At 39.2% G+C, this 15,425-nt stretch overlaps 1 protein-coding gene across 2 annotated transcripts in view; it reads left to right on the top strand.

Annotated features, from left to right (window-relative positions):
• Positions 1 to 15,425, top strand: part of LOC122658659 — a 218,728-nt gene that overhangs the window by 72,438 nt on the left and 130,865 nt on the right. For both annotated transcript variants that reach the window (XM_043853701.1, XM_043853700.1), the window contains exons 28-34: positions 2,287 to 2,418; positions 2,532 to 2,645; positions 2,928 to 3,112; positions 10,579 to 10,687; positions 10,956 to 11,099; positions 12,218 to 12,493; positions 12,650 to 13,312. In XM_043853701.1, the coding sequence (XP_043709636.1) occupies positions 2,287 to 2,418; positions 2,532 to 2,645; positions 2,928 to 3,112; positions 10,579 to 10,687; positions 10,956 to 11,099; positions 12,218 to 12,493; positions 12,650 to 13,312 (1,623 nt within the window). The remainder of the gene's footprint in view (positions 1 to 2,286; positions 2,419 to 2,531; positions 2,646 to 2,927; positions 3,113 to 10,578; positions 10,688 to 10,955; positions 11,100 to 12,217; positions 12,494 to 12,649; positions 13,313 to 15,425) is intronic.

Raw genomic sequence — 15,425 nt, 5'->3', positions numbered from 1 at the left:
ATCGAGTCAAAGGAACGAGATTTGGAAGTCCATCTCCTTAGGTTCCTCTCCATCCAAATGTGATAGATAGTAGCGCCGAGCACTAGCTTACCAACGGTGTCACAGGTGGTGCATCTAGGAAAGGTCAAGGCCATCCAAGGCCACTCTCATGCGTAAGGTAGAATGCTCCTGCTGCGCGGCCAGATGAACGATAGGGCTTTTTTCTAGATGGTGGAAGAAAATGGGCAGGCGAAAAAAAGATGGTCAATGGAGTTTTTTATTCACCCAAAAAAAGGGTATTCAATAGGTGATCAATCAATTCACCATTCTTCTTGCACATGAATCTCAACTGACATGGAGTTTCTTATTCACCCAAAAAAAGGGTATTCAATAGGTGATCAATCAATTCACCATTCTTCTTGCACATGAATCTCAACTGACATGGAGTTTCTAAAGCTCTCTTTGTTTCTAGGTAAAAATCATGTAGAAGGAAAATTGTCAGGTAAAATCAATATAAAAGAATAGCATTTCACTTAAAAATTTTCCTTTCATGTAGGTTTGCCTAGAAACAAATGGGGCCTTAGAAACTCCTTCCCTGAGATTCTGTAGCATCAAACTGATTAAATCCTATGAATTATGACCTATTGCATATGGATGTGCACTAATGTTGACCAATGTTGTGAAGATAATGGTAATTAACAGGGTCCAAAATATGCTTGATATTTTGATATTTTTTCCTCTTACCCCAGTGGGGATGAATTCCATGGGAATCGGAAAATTTTGAAATATTGTGGTGTTCCGCTATATTGTTACTTGAGAAATTTCTAAACATTGGCAGTACTATTGATTGACTGACATACCAATTTTCCCAATTTACACATATTGAAAAAATGGAAATTCATTTTCTTCATTATGGATTTGTTTTGTCTCATGGTTGTGGCATATTTAATTTCTTTATTTTTAATATCATGTGCATCTTTTGTTTTTTGCTTTATTTCATGCTCATGATCTCTGGGAAACTCAATTCCATACACTGTTCAATGATGAGAAGGATTTTGAAAAGTTTTTTTTGGTGAATAATTAATGCAATACCAAAAATCCCGGGGGGGCGGGGGAGAGGAGAGAGAGCCAAGAAGGAGCCTCCCCTAGGAAGCGGGGAGAGGTTCAATCAGGGACTCAGGTGAACCTCAAGAGACAACAATGAGCCTGTTCCTTGGGGTATCTATAACATTACAATGAGGTAAAACAGAAAGCTTGGAGCTAACGTCAAAAAAGATGGCTTTCCACATCTTGTCGTAGGAATGAGAGTTGGAGGTCCATCTGCGAAGATTACGCTCCATCCAGACATGAGAAATAGTAGTGCCGAAAGCAAGCTTTCCCCAGTGTCACAAATTGAAGAACCTGAAAAAGTCATAACGACCTAGAGCCATTCCCTACAGAAGAGTAGAATTATTCTGCGGCGAGGTCAGCACTTACCTAAAACCCTTTGCCAAATAGAGGATGAGAATTGGCACGAGAAAAAGAGGTAGTCAATGTCTTCGGTGCCATTCCAACAGAGGACGCAAGAATGGGTAACAGGGATATGTCTGTGATTGTGGAAGGCTTGGGTTGGGGGGCAATGGCTGAAGGTTCTCCAGAGGGTAAAGCTATGGCTGGGGATGTAGCATTTGAACCAGTCAAGCTTAAACCAAGGGACAGTCGGGGCACTAGATCTAAGGAAGTTCCAAGCGGAGAGGGCGGTGAAGTGGCCGTTTGGGGATGGTAGCCAGGTAACTAGGTCAGGGGAGGGGGGGGGGAGAGGGCTTGGGGGTGTGGGTTGGAGGAGCGGGGGACAAGACTCCATGGAGGATGAAGGACACTGTGGAACATCTTGGGATGCCTGAGGAGTAGATAGTCCTGGCACCCACCCCATGGAGGAGAACATCCAAAGGGTGCCAGTTATCTAGCCAAAGGGACGTGGAGGCCCCATCTCCTATTTTGGAAGAGATTGCCCTTAGGACAGTGGATCTGAGGGAAAGGATTTTATGCCAGACCCTAGAAGCATCAGATGAAGGGGAGACCAACAAGAGAGAGTCATGTTTGAGCGGACCTGAGTAGATCTGAGTAGGATTGAAATTGATTTACTCTGGAATGCATTATAGACTTTTTCTTTGTGCTGTCTTTATATAAATCTCCTCCACTGTTATGGAAGTAAAATTTCTCTCTTTGTATCTTATACTGTGGTGATAAATGCTCTGGCTGTAGTCTCTAGTTGATCTTAAAGACTATTGTTGTTCATTTTCATCTGACCAAATACTCTTTTATAAGGTTTATCCAAGTTCTTTTTCTATAGACGGGACACTAGGAAATTTCAAGCTCTGTGATATGTCCCTTGGAGCAGATCATCGGTGGGGTTGGCTTTGTGATATACGTAATCAAGGAGTCGAATCCCTTATCAAGGTATACTATTTTCAGGTTGGAGGTCAGCTAATCTGTTGCATGTTATAATTCTTTTGTTCATTCTTCCTCCAATCACACTAAGCTAACCCTTTTTTTTTAATTGCATTATATAGTTTACATTTAATTCGTATAGCGCTGAAGATGATGATCATGAAGGATATGATTATAGCTTGCGTGGCCGCCTTTCTGCAGTACGCATTGTTTTCCTCTATAAGTTTGTTCAGGAGGTAAGCCTTCATCAAACATTGTCAAAGAATCGGCTTAATGCTTTTCCTCCTCCTTCTAAGTTAAAATTTCTCAATGATATCAACCATAGTTGTCATGACGTCTAGGCGACACAAGGCGTTGGAGAGGGTCCAAAATCAAGGCAACACCAACAAGGTGCCCAAGGCATCGCCTAGCGCCTTGACAACTATGATATCAACTTTTGGTTTGTGGATCAATTTGTGTAGGTTGTCATAAAGTGATTAATGATCCCTTATCCTAAAATTTGTTACTTGCTTATGCAGATAACTTCGTACTTCATGGAACTTGCCACTCCACATTCTGAAGAAGCAATTAAGCTTGTTGATAAAGTGGGGGGTTTTGAGCAGCTGATTCACAAGTATGAGATAGATGGAGCCACTGCACTAAAGCTGGATCTTTCACTGGATACCCCAATAATTATCATACCGAAGGATTCAAAGAGTAAAGAGTTAGTATTTTTGCACATTAGCCCTTACTCTTTGGAACTTCTATGAATCTTCTCTTACTTTCATATTGTTTGAAATCTTTGTTTTGATTGTAAATTATTACTGAAGTTGTCAAGAATCAAGATAGACGTATTTCGTTTTAAAATTTGGAAAATTTTTATAAGCTATTACAAAAGAATTCATTATTGAGGTTATGGATCTTATCATGCCTATTATACCTGATCTGTTGAAGTTGTAATACTGATATAGATTTCCTTTAGAAATTCCAGGTTTCGTAAAAAGATTTTGTTTTCTACAAGGCAACTCAAATGAGCGTTATTCCAACTATGTAGGGTTGGTTACATCTATCTGGTTTCTCCATTAGTATTTAGTAGTTATCTCATAAGCTTTGATATCCATTGACCACTTCAACCCAGGTTAATTTTTTCAGCTGTAGCTTTGTCCTCTTACTTTAATCACCTATAATTTCCACCATATGGCTCCTATGCCTAGCCTCCTCCTTGTTGGTGGATTTGAGGTTTCATTGCATGTTTATACTATCTGAATCATAGTTATCAGGGCAACTAGGCGACCCAAGGTGTCGGAGGGGCAATTAGGCGACAGGGTGCCTGCGATGTGCAATATATGATAATTTTATATAATTATGTTGATATGCAACATAGAGACATAATTATAGGGGTGATCTGAATGGACATGTTGGGATAGATTGTAGAGGTTATGAAGGTGTACCTGGAGGATATGGTTTTGGAGAGAGGAATGAGTAGGGAATCTCACTATTTGATTTTGTTGTGGCTTATGATTTATCCATTGTAACACTTTGAAAATAGAGGAGCGTTTAGTTACCAACAAAAGTGGGCATCATAGTAGCCAAATAGATTTCTTCCTAACTAGAAGGTTTGATAGATTGGTATGTAAGGATTGTAAGGTTATACCAGGGGAGAGGCTAACCATACAACATAGATTTGTGGTCATGGATATGTGCCTCATTACACAGAGTCGTAAGATAGGGGAGTTTATTTGCCCTAGGATTAGGTGGTGGAGCTTAAAAGGAGATACCTTGAAGCCATTTATTGATAAAGTGTGTTGGTCAACTGGGTCAACTGAGGTTTGCTGGAGTGGTGTTGTCATTGTTGGCAACCTTATTAGCCATATTGGTGATGCGGCAGTGGTATTTGGTGAGTTGGAAGAGCTAGAATGGTCAAACAGTCACCTACACAGAAATAAGGGTATTTTGGTCATTTGGTAGGGTTACAGGGGTACCCACACTTGAATAACACCATTTAACAGCATATTAAGTCCTTATATAGTGTTTGGCAAAGGGGTGAAGCAGCAGGTGAATGTTTCATACTATTAAAAGTTATGATGTCACCGGTTAATGCAATGGCAGTGACTTTAAGGCCATTTTTGGAAGGTTTAATGGCAGTTTTTGGTGAAGCGCTCTTCACGAGAAATGTAGTTCGTCATGTCGCGGTTCCAACGCAACTGATTTCGCATCATTTCAATGTCAGACGAGAAAGTTACAGATGTTTTCGTGTCGATGCGTGAAAACGGAGCAAATCTGGAATAAGCAAAAGCTTATTTACATAGCCAAAATTTTTGGCTTATTTTTAAGTGCTATACTGTAGACAGACGTTCTCCTTTGTTTTGTTAAAACTACAGAGTCTTTTTGCCCGTCGGATGTGTTGAATCACACTTGATTCCAGATCTACTGTAATGTGCGCTCTTGATTCCAATACGAGCTCATTCATTGGTAGGTGCATTTATTTCTAGACACTGCACATACATGGAAAAGCATCTTCAAGTGTATTAGCAGGGGCCTTAATCAAGTGTATCGCTGGTGTATGCAAGTTTGTAGAAGATTCCATTTCAAGGAAAATGGTTGATTGTAATATAAAAGCAAAAAGCATATTCCGTGGCATATTCTCTTAGTAAAAGCAAAACACGCTTTACAAGTCATGATGACGTCATCAAAAAGATGGCTACAAACAGAATATTTGCCTCATTTCATGTGGTTTGTCACAAAGAATCCTTTTATTTACGGATTTGCCATTGGTTTCCAGTTTTGGAGCATCCAACTTTGGAAGGCTGTATCTTGGCCATCTGGAGTCCAAATTGGACGAAATTTTTTTGGAAACTGTGTGTTTTTTCGAAAGCTATCCATTGAAGCTATTTTCAGAGGCAGAAAACACAGAGAAGAAGGTACTATGCACGGAATACACTAATTGATCAATCTATGAAGCTGCTTTGAACATTGGAGAACATGCACGACATCAGGAAGGCTTCAAGCAGTGGGTTGGTCACGGGATTACTCAGGGAGAGGTAATCTTTTAGTTTTCACAAGTTCTATTTTATATATAGGTTTGATTCTTTTAATAGTTTATTCATTTTATTGGGAGGGATTTGCAATTGAATTTTTATATTCATATTGTAATACCATTCAAGCAAGGTTCGAAAACTCCGGTCTCAGTGCCATCTCGGCCCAGCTAAAAACTGAGTTGGGCCGAGATCTCTGTGAGTTTGTGCATTTTTTTTTTCTAACTCAGAAGCCTATCTCGGTGGGTTTTAGACCTCTTTTGGGTCTGAAAATCGGTATAGCCTATTTTAGGCCATTTAAACACAATGGCATTATTAGATATTGCAAAAACAGAGTCCAAATGGGAGTTTCAGTTAGTGGGAAAGCAGGACAGACACTTATTTTAGAAACCAGGACATACACATGACAAATAGTCTTATTTATGCCTAAATAACTCCTTCGATATAAATCAGATTTAAGCAATCTGGTCAAACTTAATTCGGTGTGCGCGAATGCTGTCAAAATCGCTTTGAATGAAAATAATTTTTTGGACATCAAAACAAATGAATATTTTACCGCACTTTTGGTTTTTAGCAATGTTTTACCATAATAAGATTTATGGAATTTTTAGATTTGAGAAAAACCCCAGCATTAGAAAGTTGAAAATTGCATCTATCGCCGAAAATCCAGTTTTTGTTCTTGAACTGGGGGGTGACTTTTTTTCCTTTTGGAATTTTATTTTTTAACTAATTTTATTGGATTCAAATGGGGGGGGGTATTTGCTTATTTATGAATAATATCTTAAGTAAATGAAATCATTTACTTAAATGATATTAGGCATAAATAAGTGTCTGTCTTCTCTGTCTTGGTTCCTAGCATAGATAGGTGTCTGTATACCAAGAATTTCCAGCTAGATCTCGAGATCTGGCACTCATATAAAGGACCTACATGGGCATTTTCCTATGTCAAACCGAGATCTCGGAGAGATATTGACATTTTAAGTTTCGCAGGCCATCTCGACTCGGGAAATTGGAAAACCGAGAATCTCGGCGAGATTTCGGACTATGCATTCAAGTTGGGGCTTGATTGGATTGGGGTTGTAGCCCTAGATTTCGTTGTTGCGGAATCAGAAGCAGGTGTTGTAGCACCTGGGCTATTGTAGTAGTCGAATTCAAGTTGAGTATTTAAGGAAATACAAAACCTTTACTGGTATTCCTCCGTGGATGTAGGAAGCTTGGCTGAACCACGTATACTTGGTGTACTGTGTGTTTGTTATTTTTCCTGCATATTCTTGGAGTGTGTTTGTTGCAGAGTGGTGGTGCATTGTCTGGTAGAATTGGCGACATAGTGGTTACGAGGTGGACGTGTATGTGTGATTGGTAATTACAGGACTGCCCCGGCCAGTCTTTGTGTGTGATTGTTATAGCTACGGGATTGAGTTTGGAAAAATTCTTGAAGACACTAATTCGCCCCCCCTCTCAATGTACCCTGGGATTATCAAAGTGGTCAAACAAGGAAAGTAGGACTTTGAGGTAGACACTATTATGATGTGGAATGAGATGACTACTTATATTAAGCAGGTTGCTAAAGATGTCCTAGGGGAATCGAAAGGAAAGCACCATTCCTCTAGGGAGACTTGGTGGTGGGATGATGAGGTTCAAGCCCATTAAGACTAAGAAAACTAGTTTTAAGACATGGCAATGGACCAAGGATGTATAGGATCTAAAAAGGTATAAATTTGCCAAAAATGAAGCTATAAAGATTATGGGGAAAGCAAGGGTGAAAAATTATGATTTTAATAACAACCTTAACTCAAAGGAAGGGGGAAAAGCTATTTATAAGATAGCTAAAATGAGGGAAAGGAAGAGTTGAGATTTCAACCATGTTAAATGTATTAAAAATGAAGCTGGTAGAGTACTAATAAGGGATGAGGACATTAAGGAGAGATGGAAAGAGTATTTCTACAACCTTCTAAATGAAGACATTTCGAGTAATAGTGCCCAGAAGATTGAATTACTTATTAAGATACCACATACGCAGATGCATGAAAAATTAGGATGTCTGTTGCTAAAGAAGCTTTAAGAATGTTGAAAGTAGGCAAGGTACCTAGCCCCCATGGGTTCCCTGTAGAAGTGTGGAAGAGCTTAGGATTATAAGCATAAGGAAAATGCTAGATGAATGGAAAAGTATTGTGGTTCCGATTTATAAAATTAAGGTGATATTCAGAGCTGTAAAAACTATAGAGGCATAAAACATGAGTCATACTATGAAATTATGGGGGAGGGTTATTGAAATCTATCTGAGAGGAGAATCTACTATTTCAGAGAACTAATTTGCATTTATGCCGGGTAGATCCACGACATAAGCTATTTACTTAGGAGGCTCATGGAAGATTTAAAGTGTGCAAAAAGAATCTCCATATGATCTTATTGACCTAGAAAAAGCATATGACAGAGTCCCTAGAGAGTTAATCGGGCATGTACTACAGAAGAGAAGTGTTTCAAGTAAATATGTGGACATTATTAAATATATGTTTGATGTCGTGGTGACTAGTGTGAGAACTTTGGGGGGGGGGTCAAGGTAGTGAATTCCCAATTACAATTGGGTTACATCAATGATCAACCTTAATCCCTTATATGTTTGTGCTTGTCATGGATGATTTAACCGGGGAGTCAGGGACATTCAAGATGAGCTCCGTGGTGTATGTGTTTTGCTAATGATATTGTTTTGGTGGATGAGTTAAAAGCAAGGAGTAACGCTAAGTTGGAGTTTTGGATATCAACCTTGGAATCAAAAGCTTTTAAGACAAGTAAACAAAGACGGAGTATATGGTGTGTAACTAAAGTTACACTAGGATGGAAAATGAGATGGTGAAAATTGATGAGAGGGAGATTCCGCAAAGTGATTATTTTAGGTATTTGGGTTCAATCTAAATACAGGTGATATCGAGGATGATGTTTCATAAAGAATTAAAATATGATGGATGAAGTGGAGAGGTGCATCTGGAGTGTTGTGTGATCAATATATTCCTTTAAAGCTTAAAGGAAATTTTAAGAGTACAGTCATACAACCGGCTATGATGTATGGTGTAGAATGTTGGGCAGTTAAGAAGCGTCTAATGTAGTCCTAGAATAGGAAATAATCCTACTAGGAGCCAGGTAGAATCAAGCTCTGGTTAAGCCTGCTGTTTAGGGCTGATTAGGGGCTGTTTTAGGGCAAAATTAGGGTTTAGGATGGGAATTTGGGAATGGGGTTTGTAGGGTTTTAATCTGCAGGTTTAGAGGGTCATTATGGTATAAAAATATCTGGATTTGGCTAGGTTTCAAAATTCTGTAGATTTAGGGTTAGGGTTTCGGGTTTTTAAAATTAAGAAAATAGCCAAAACTAGGGTTTACAGTAGGATTCAGGGGCAGGGGTTAAGGTCGAGTGTTAGAGGGACTAGGGGGAAGGTTCGGCTGCAGCAGAAAGGTTTTCTTATGGCTGAATAGGTCTGGACTGAAATTAGGGTTTCTTAGGTTTATAGTGATTAATGGGGAGTTAGGGTTTAGAGTGATGGAAAAGGGTAGTAACTGAGATCGAGTATAGGCAGGAGTGTGATGGAGCTATGGTCTGAATCTGATTGAATTCAGATGGGTGATGAGTATTAAAAATAACCTAGATGATCTAGGGTTTAAGGGAAATCGATAGGGAGGGAGAATGAATGGAAAAACAGAAATTAAAGAGCAAACTTACTACTAGATTCCACTGGCAGCAGCTTGATTGAAGAAGGATGAAGCCACCTTCGAATGAGAGACCCTCCCAGCCGTCACGGCGTAAGGAGTCGCAGGATTCCACCCACCCTTCCACCTTGATGTACCCACAAGGATACAAACACTCTTAAAGAGCAAGGAGCAGCAGCAGCAGAAAACAGGGCTTTTTTTTCAAATTTCAATTGTGGGGGAGCCTCCCACAATCTCTTATATTTATAATAAGGCCATAGGCCAATTCCTACTATAAATTAAATACCTCTCTTTCACAAAAACGTGGAAGGGAGAGGTTTAAGTCTAATTAATTACTTAAAACAGTGTAATGACTTAACTACCCCTACTAACTTAAAAATAAAAGAATCTAACTTAGAACAATTAACTTAAGTGAAGATTCCATACTAGCCAATAGGATATAAGAACCTATTAGCCAATAGGAACATTTCACTTAAATTAGACCAATTGAACCAATTGGATGCAACCAATTTAAGCCGGTTCAATCTAAAAAACAGAAAAATAACTAAGTATGGAAAAATGGAAATCCTAGCCTACGGCTCCCTATTTAAACCCTAAGTTCAGGGTTTCTTCTTCTTCTTCTTCTTCCTTCTTGGATTTGCATCAGCGTCATATGGATAAATGTGGATAGACTAATTTTAGAGTACAGTCATACAACCGACTATGATGTATGGTGCAGAATGTTGGGCAGTTAAGAAGCATCATATGGATAAATATGGATAGACTGATTGTAGCAGAGATAAGGATGTTGAGATGGATGTGTGAAAAAACTACGAAGGATAAATTAAGGAATGACTATAATTGAGCTGATTTGGGAGTAGCCCCGATAAATGATAAGCTACGAGAAAGTTGTTTGAGGTGGCATGGCCATGTTCAACGGTGGCCTTGGGATTCTTCAGTAAGGAGGAGTGATTTGATTCAGATTGAAGGAACTAAAAGACCTAGGGGAAGGCCTAAAATGACCCGAGGAGAAGTGGTGAGGAAGGACATGCATAACTTCGGCCTTGTATCAAGTATGACCTCGAGTACATGATAAGCCACGAGAAAGTCTTTTTTATTGTTTGCTTCTAGACTTCTCATGTTTTATGGTATTGTTTCTGTTGGGTACTGTTAGCAAGACAGGAATTGAGAGAATGGCTTAAGTGAGTTGTGTCTCTCCTCAGCCCTCTATATATAGATTTCATTAATAGGAACAGATTTACAATATACCCTCCATAGCCAACTATGATAGCTATGGAGAGAAATAAGAAAAAAAATAACAAAGTGAAATGCCCAAAGTACCCTTATCGGGTTACATAACTTAGCAGGTACCATTTATCTTGTATTATTAGCCTATTAGGTTATTACTCTTTTTTCTCTGTTTGTCACTTTGTTGTTAGATATATATTGTGATTTAAAGTGTTCTTCACTGTTGCAGTTTCTTGCAACTTGAGTTGGGCCAGCTACAAGTGAGAAATGAATTCAGCTGGCATGGCTGCCCAGACAATGATCCTTCGGCTGTTCATCTTGATGTTCTTCACGTTGAGGTATGTTCTCTTTAAAACTCCCTCTTGCAATTATTGGTCTGCTAAATTGTTATATGCTCCTTCTCACATGTTACCTATGGAAATCCTATGAGGCTTGGCTGTTTGCGTGCTAAGTAAATGCCCCTTATGGGGTGATTTGCCTGGTGGTTTGGTATGGTGGGATTTTCTGTCTTTTTCTTCAAGTTAGTACAGGGGCCTATATTTTTCTCTCTTTCCTTCTTTTAATGAAGTTGTAAGTCATTCCAAATAAGAAAAATTAATGCTGCAGATAGTCGGAATCAACGTGGCTGTCGGAGTCGATAGTCATATAGGGAAGCCGATGATACAAGAAGCACAAGGGCTTCATTTTTATGTACGCCGCAGTTTGAGGGATGTTTTCAGGAAAGTTCCAACATTTTCTGTTGAAGTTAAGGTGATTGTCTTATCTCAAGTATTCTACATTCCATAGTTGTCAAGGCTTTGCCTAGGTGTCCGGGTGCAATCGAGGGTCCAAGGCGACAACCTGCCTTATTGGATTCAGGAAAGGCTACCACCTTGGTCACCTCGGCGTTGCCTTGGATGCCTTGCCCTCCTTGTGGCCTAGGCAGATGCCTTATTTTTATATCTGTTTTTTTATTTTTATTTTTATTATCCCTCTTATTGTTTTTTGATGAATATGCTTATATTGTATCTTATACTTTGTTTATTATATGTCGATTTTCTAATATTAAGTCTTTGTATAATTTTATCATATTGCATTGATATGGCTTGTACATTCATTCTTGATGTTACTTAAATGTTGATTCTTGATGTAGCATCTAAGCATAATTATATCATTGCTATACTTCATATAATGCGTGCCAAGGGTGTGTAGCGACACCTAGGCGAGCACCTTGGCACCCCTTCACCACCTTGGGTCGTCTAGTCACCTTGACAACTATGCGACATTCTATATTTTATTTTCTGACAAAGCATCTAGATAGTTAACTTGCTTTGGTTGGAAGCTGCTAATCAAATTTTTATTGAGTATCTATCTGGATTACATGCAAATAATATCCACTCCTGCCATATGTATCTGTGAGGAAACTTATGTTTGATTTTTGTTGTAATTTCATTTGAACTAATTTGTGACATCTTGAGATGGTCATAGTAACTGGGAAAATATGTGGAAAAAATTGGAGGTGCTGAATTGATTGATTATTTAATCAATACTCTGCTAATGTTTTTGGTCATGAATTTGCCCCTTCCCATCATCTCTCCCTTTCTCCCTGTAATCGAGAAGTAAAATGGTATCATGGTTGACCAGAGCTTGGCAATGGTAACCATTGAAGGATGGGTCCCACTGTTAACGGTATATCTGTTGACTTTTCTCTGGTGATCCTCCACAGATGCTATGGACCTATTCAACCTTGATGACACTATGCTCAATAAAATTCTCAAGTTGTAATTGCATTTTTTAATGTGGTTCAATGCCTTTTTATTTCTTAATTCCTATTGATCTTGGAAGTTAACGGTTTTGTGAATTGATCCTTTTTAATCAATGTTGGCTAGGTTGGTTCATTGCATGTTGTGATGTCTGATAAGGAATATAGTGTTATTCTCGATTGTTCATACATGAATATAAACGAAGAGCCGAAGCTTCCTCCCAGTTTCCGCAGCAATATATCTGATCCAAATGATACGATACGCATGCTAGCTGACAAAGTCAATATTAATAGTCAGATCTTCCTGTCACGTACTGTTACTATCGCAGCAGTTGAAGTCAACTCTGCTTTACTGGAGTTGTGTAGTTGCATTGACGAGGAATCACCTCTAGCTCACATTGCTGTGAGTATTTCACTTGTCCCATGGCAATCGGTCATGCCTTTTTGATCAAGAATGATGTCTCATTTCAAATTGATTTTATTTATTTTTACATGTGCTGAGTAGGAACTCCTATGTCTTCATTTGATTTATTTATTTATTTTTTTTAATGTTTTGCAGGTAGAAGGTCTTTGGGTGTCATACCGTATGACTTCATTGTCTGAAACAGATTTTTATGTAACTATTCCTTTATTTTCCATTGTGGATAGTCGTCCTGATACAAAACCTGAAATGCGCCTGATGCTTGGATCTTCTTCTAATGTATCTGGACAATGTCTTCCTGTTTCTCTTAGTAAAAGTGCTTCTGTGAAGATGAACTCTGAAGTTGCTTCTGACATGGATTTCCCAAATTCAACTATGTTGTTAATGGACTACAGACTACGGTCTTCTTCAAGGTCATTTGTGGTTCGCGTGCAGCAGCCTCGAGTTCTTGTTGTTCTGGACTTTCTTCTTGCTGTAGGTGAGTTTTTTGTGCCAAGTTTGGGAGCAGTGACAGGCAGAGAGGATATGCTGGATCCTAAGAATGATCCTATAAATAGAAAGAACTGCATATTACTCTCATCATTTATATACAAGCAGAGGGAAGATGTGGTGCGTCTGTCACCATATAGGCAGTTAATAGCTGATGCCCACGGGGTAGATGGATACACATATGATGGCTGTGGGGGCACAATCTGTTTAAGTGAGGAAATCGATCTGAAAGAAACATCAGCTTTTAGATTTCTGCCCATTATTGTTGTTGGATGTGGTAAGAAGCTGCGGTTCATGAATGTAAAAATAGAGGTACTTTTGCCCTGAACTGATTCCGTATGCTTCTTCATTCCTTACCCCCTCTTCCAATTTTCCCTCTCTCATGGTCATATTCTATATTTTTCTGTTTCTTTTTCATTTTTAATTTGCAAGTTTCAAAAGTTTGATGTATCATAAATGATTTGGATTTTTTTGGATGAGTATATGCAATTAGGACTTTTATAAACCCATATAATGCAACCCCGGGTTAAAAAACCCTAAATTATGGTCGCTATGGGCCCACAAGTGACACATAACTCAAATTGAATGAGTGGTGGCAGTTTCGTAAATATTCAGAACTGTTTATGACCTCTCTGAAAGAGGTAAACAGTACCTAGAACAGAAGAGTAGATACATTTTAAAGATAAGGTTGATTGACTTGATTCTGAAATTCCAGGAAAGAAGGGGATATATCCGGAACAACTTAAGAAGGGAAGGTTTTTTGTGCAAATAATAAGGGTTCTGGTCCCAAGCGGCATAGAAGAGGACACCAAAGAGGGACGAGGAAGCGATGTCATACTTTGGAGGGTGGCGAAATCATTTCATATGAGGAAGAGAGAGATAGAGAAAAAGCGTTAGTGTTCCCTACCCGGTGGCTCAGAGAACGTTTTCCCATGAAGAACATCTCTCTTCTTCTTCACTATAGAAAGCGAACTCGCGCTAAACCCATACCAACGACTGAACTGTAACTTCTCAACTCAGTCTCAAACAAGTCTGAGACTTCAACAACAGGATCGCGTAGGTTCTTAGGTGTATTCCAGGTCTGCAAACGGTATTTTAATATGGATATCAAGGTGCAATGGGTAATTGAAAACCAGAAACAGAGTATTAACAGTAGATAGGATTATGCTGGCTTAGCAACTCATAGTTATCACTAGAATTCAAGAGAAATAGGCAAACAAAGCTAAGATATGAAATTTGGGTCCAACCAGATCAGTAGATAATCAGATACAGAGGTTTATGCCAACCAGATCAGTAGATAATCATATACAGTGGTTTTATGCTAGCAAGCTGAAAGTTGTCGATAAAATAGGGTGCTGCCCAGTTGTAGAACAGGTTGGACTACTGTCTTTAAATTCAAAATGGAACAACTAGAATAGATGAAGAAACAGACAAGGGTAATAAAGAAGAAGTAGAACAGAAGAAACAGCAGACAAGAGAAAGGACGAGAGATCCAACCTGAGAATATGGGGTTGAATAGAGGAGAAGAAGAAGACGACGAAGAAGAACCAGTCACAGCCTCGGCAGTCGGCACACACGCATAAGGAACTGAGAAAAGTCGTTAAATTCATTCACTCAATTCCGTAATTCGATGGATACATGCTTGGATATAAATAACTCAAAACTAACCCCTAAGCGTACATAAACTGAAATAGACTTTGAAACTAAATCTCTTACTATCGACAGAAGTTTATTCTAATAAAAATAAAATAAGTTTCAAATTACAGAAATAACCGCAAATTAAAACATAAATTCCCTAGTTATCCTAGCTGAATTGAAAGCCTGACTTGGACCTGGTTCTTTGTGGTCTGGGTCTCCCGCTACTCAGTGCACGAGGCTCCCGCTACTGCGGGATCTGGGAGGGGCAAATGTACGCAGCCTTACCCCCTGTTGTGCAGGAGAGGCTGTTTCCAAGTTTTGACACAATTTATTTTCTTTCGGAACTGGAAGGAAGAGCCATGCCTCGCATAATCTAGGCTTCCGCTCGCTCATTCCCAGGGAAGAGGCACACTCGCAACGAGAGAGCTCACTCGAGGTGAGCAAGGGAACACAGGGAATGCTAAAGCTAGGGGCTCTCAGACTGAATCAATGAGAAACACATTACTCCATCAAGACAAAGGAAACCACTCATGTCAATTGAGAGAGCTCACTCATAGATCACGCCCAAAGGAAAGGGAAGGGAGTTCAAGTTCAGAATCGAGCAAATTCAGGTGCATAAGCGTTTCAGAAACCGGTTGAAGAAGCACTACCCGAGTCTTTTCCCCAGCCATTGCAAAGTCCGTTTGAGAGCCAATAGTTTCATTTCGAGTTTCATATCGAAAAAATTCCATATCATAAAGAAAATAGAATTAAAATTACCTCACTTACCCTCGTTTTGTTCCAGGTC

This window comes from Telopea speciosissima, chromosome 4 (genome assembly GCF_018873765.1).
Source record: "Telopea speciosissima isolate NSW1024214 ecotype Mountain lineage chromosome 4, Tspe_v1, whole genome shotgun sequence".
In the NCBI taxonomy this organism is placed as follows: domain Eukaryota; kingdom Viridiplantae; phylum Streptophyta; class Magnoliopsida; order Proteales; family Proteaceae; genus Telopea; species Telopea speciosissima.
Note: the sequence above shows the minus strand (reverse complement) of the source record. Positions and strands in the feature narration are given on the sequence as shown.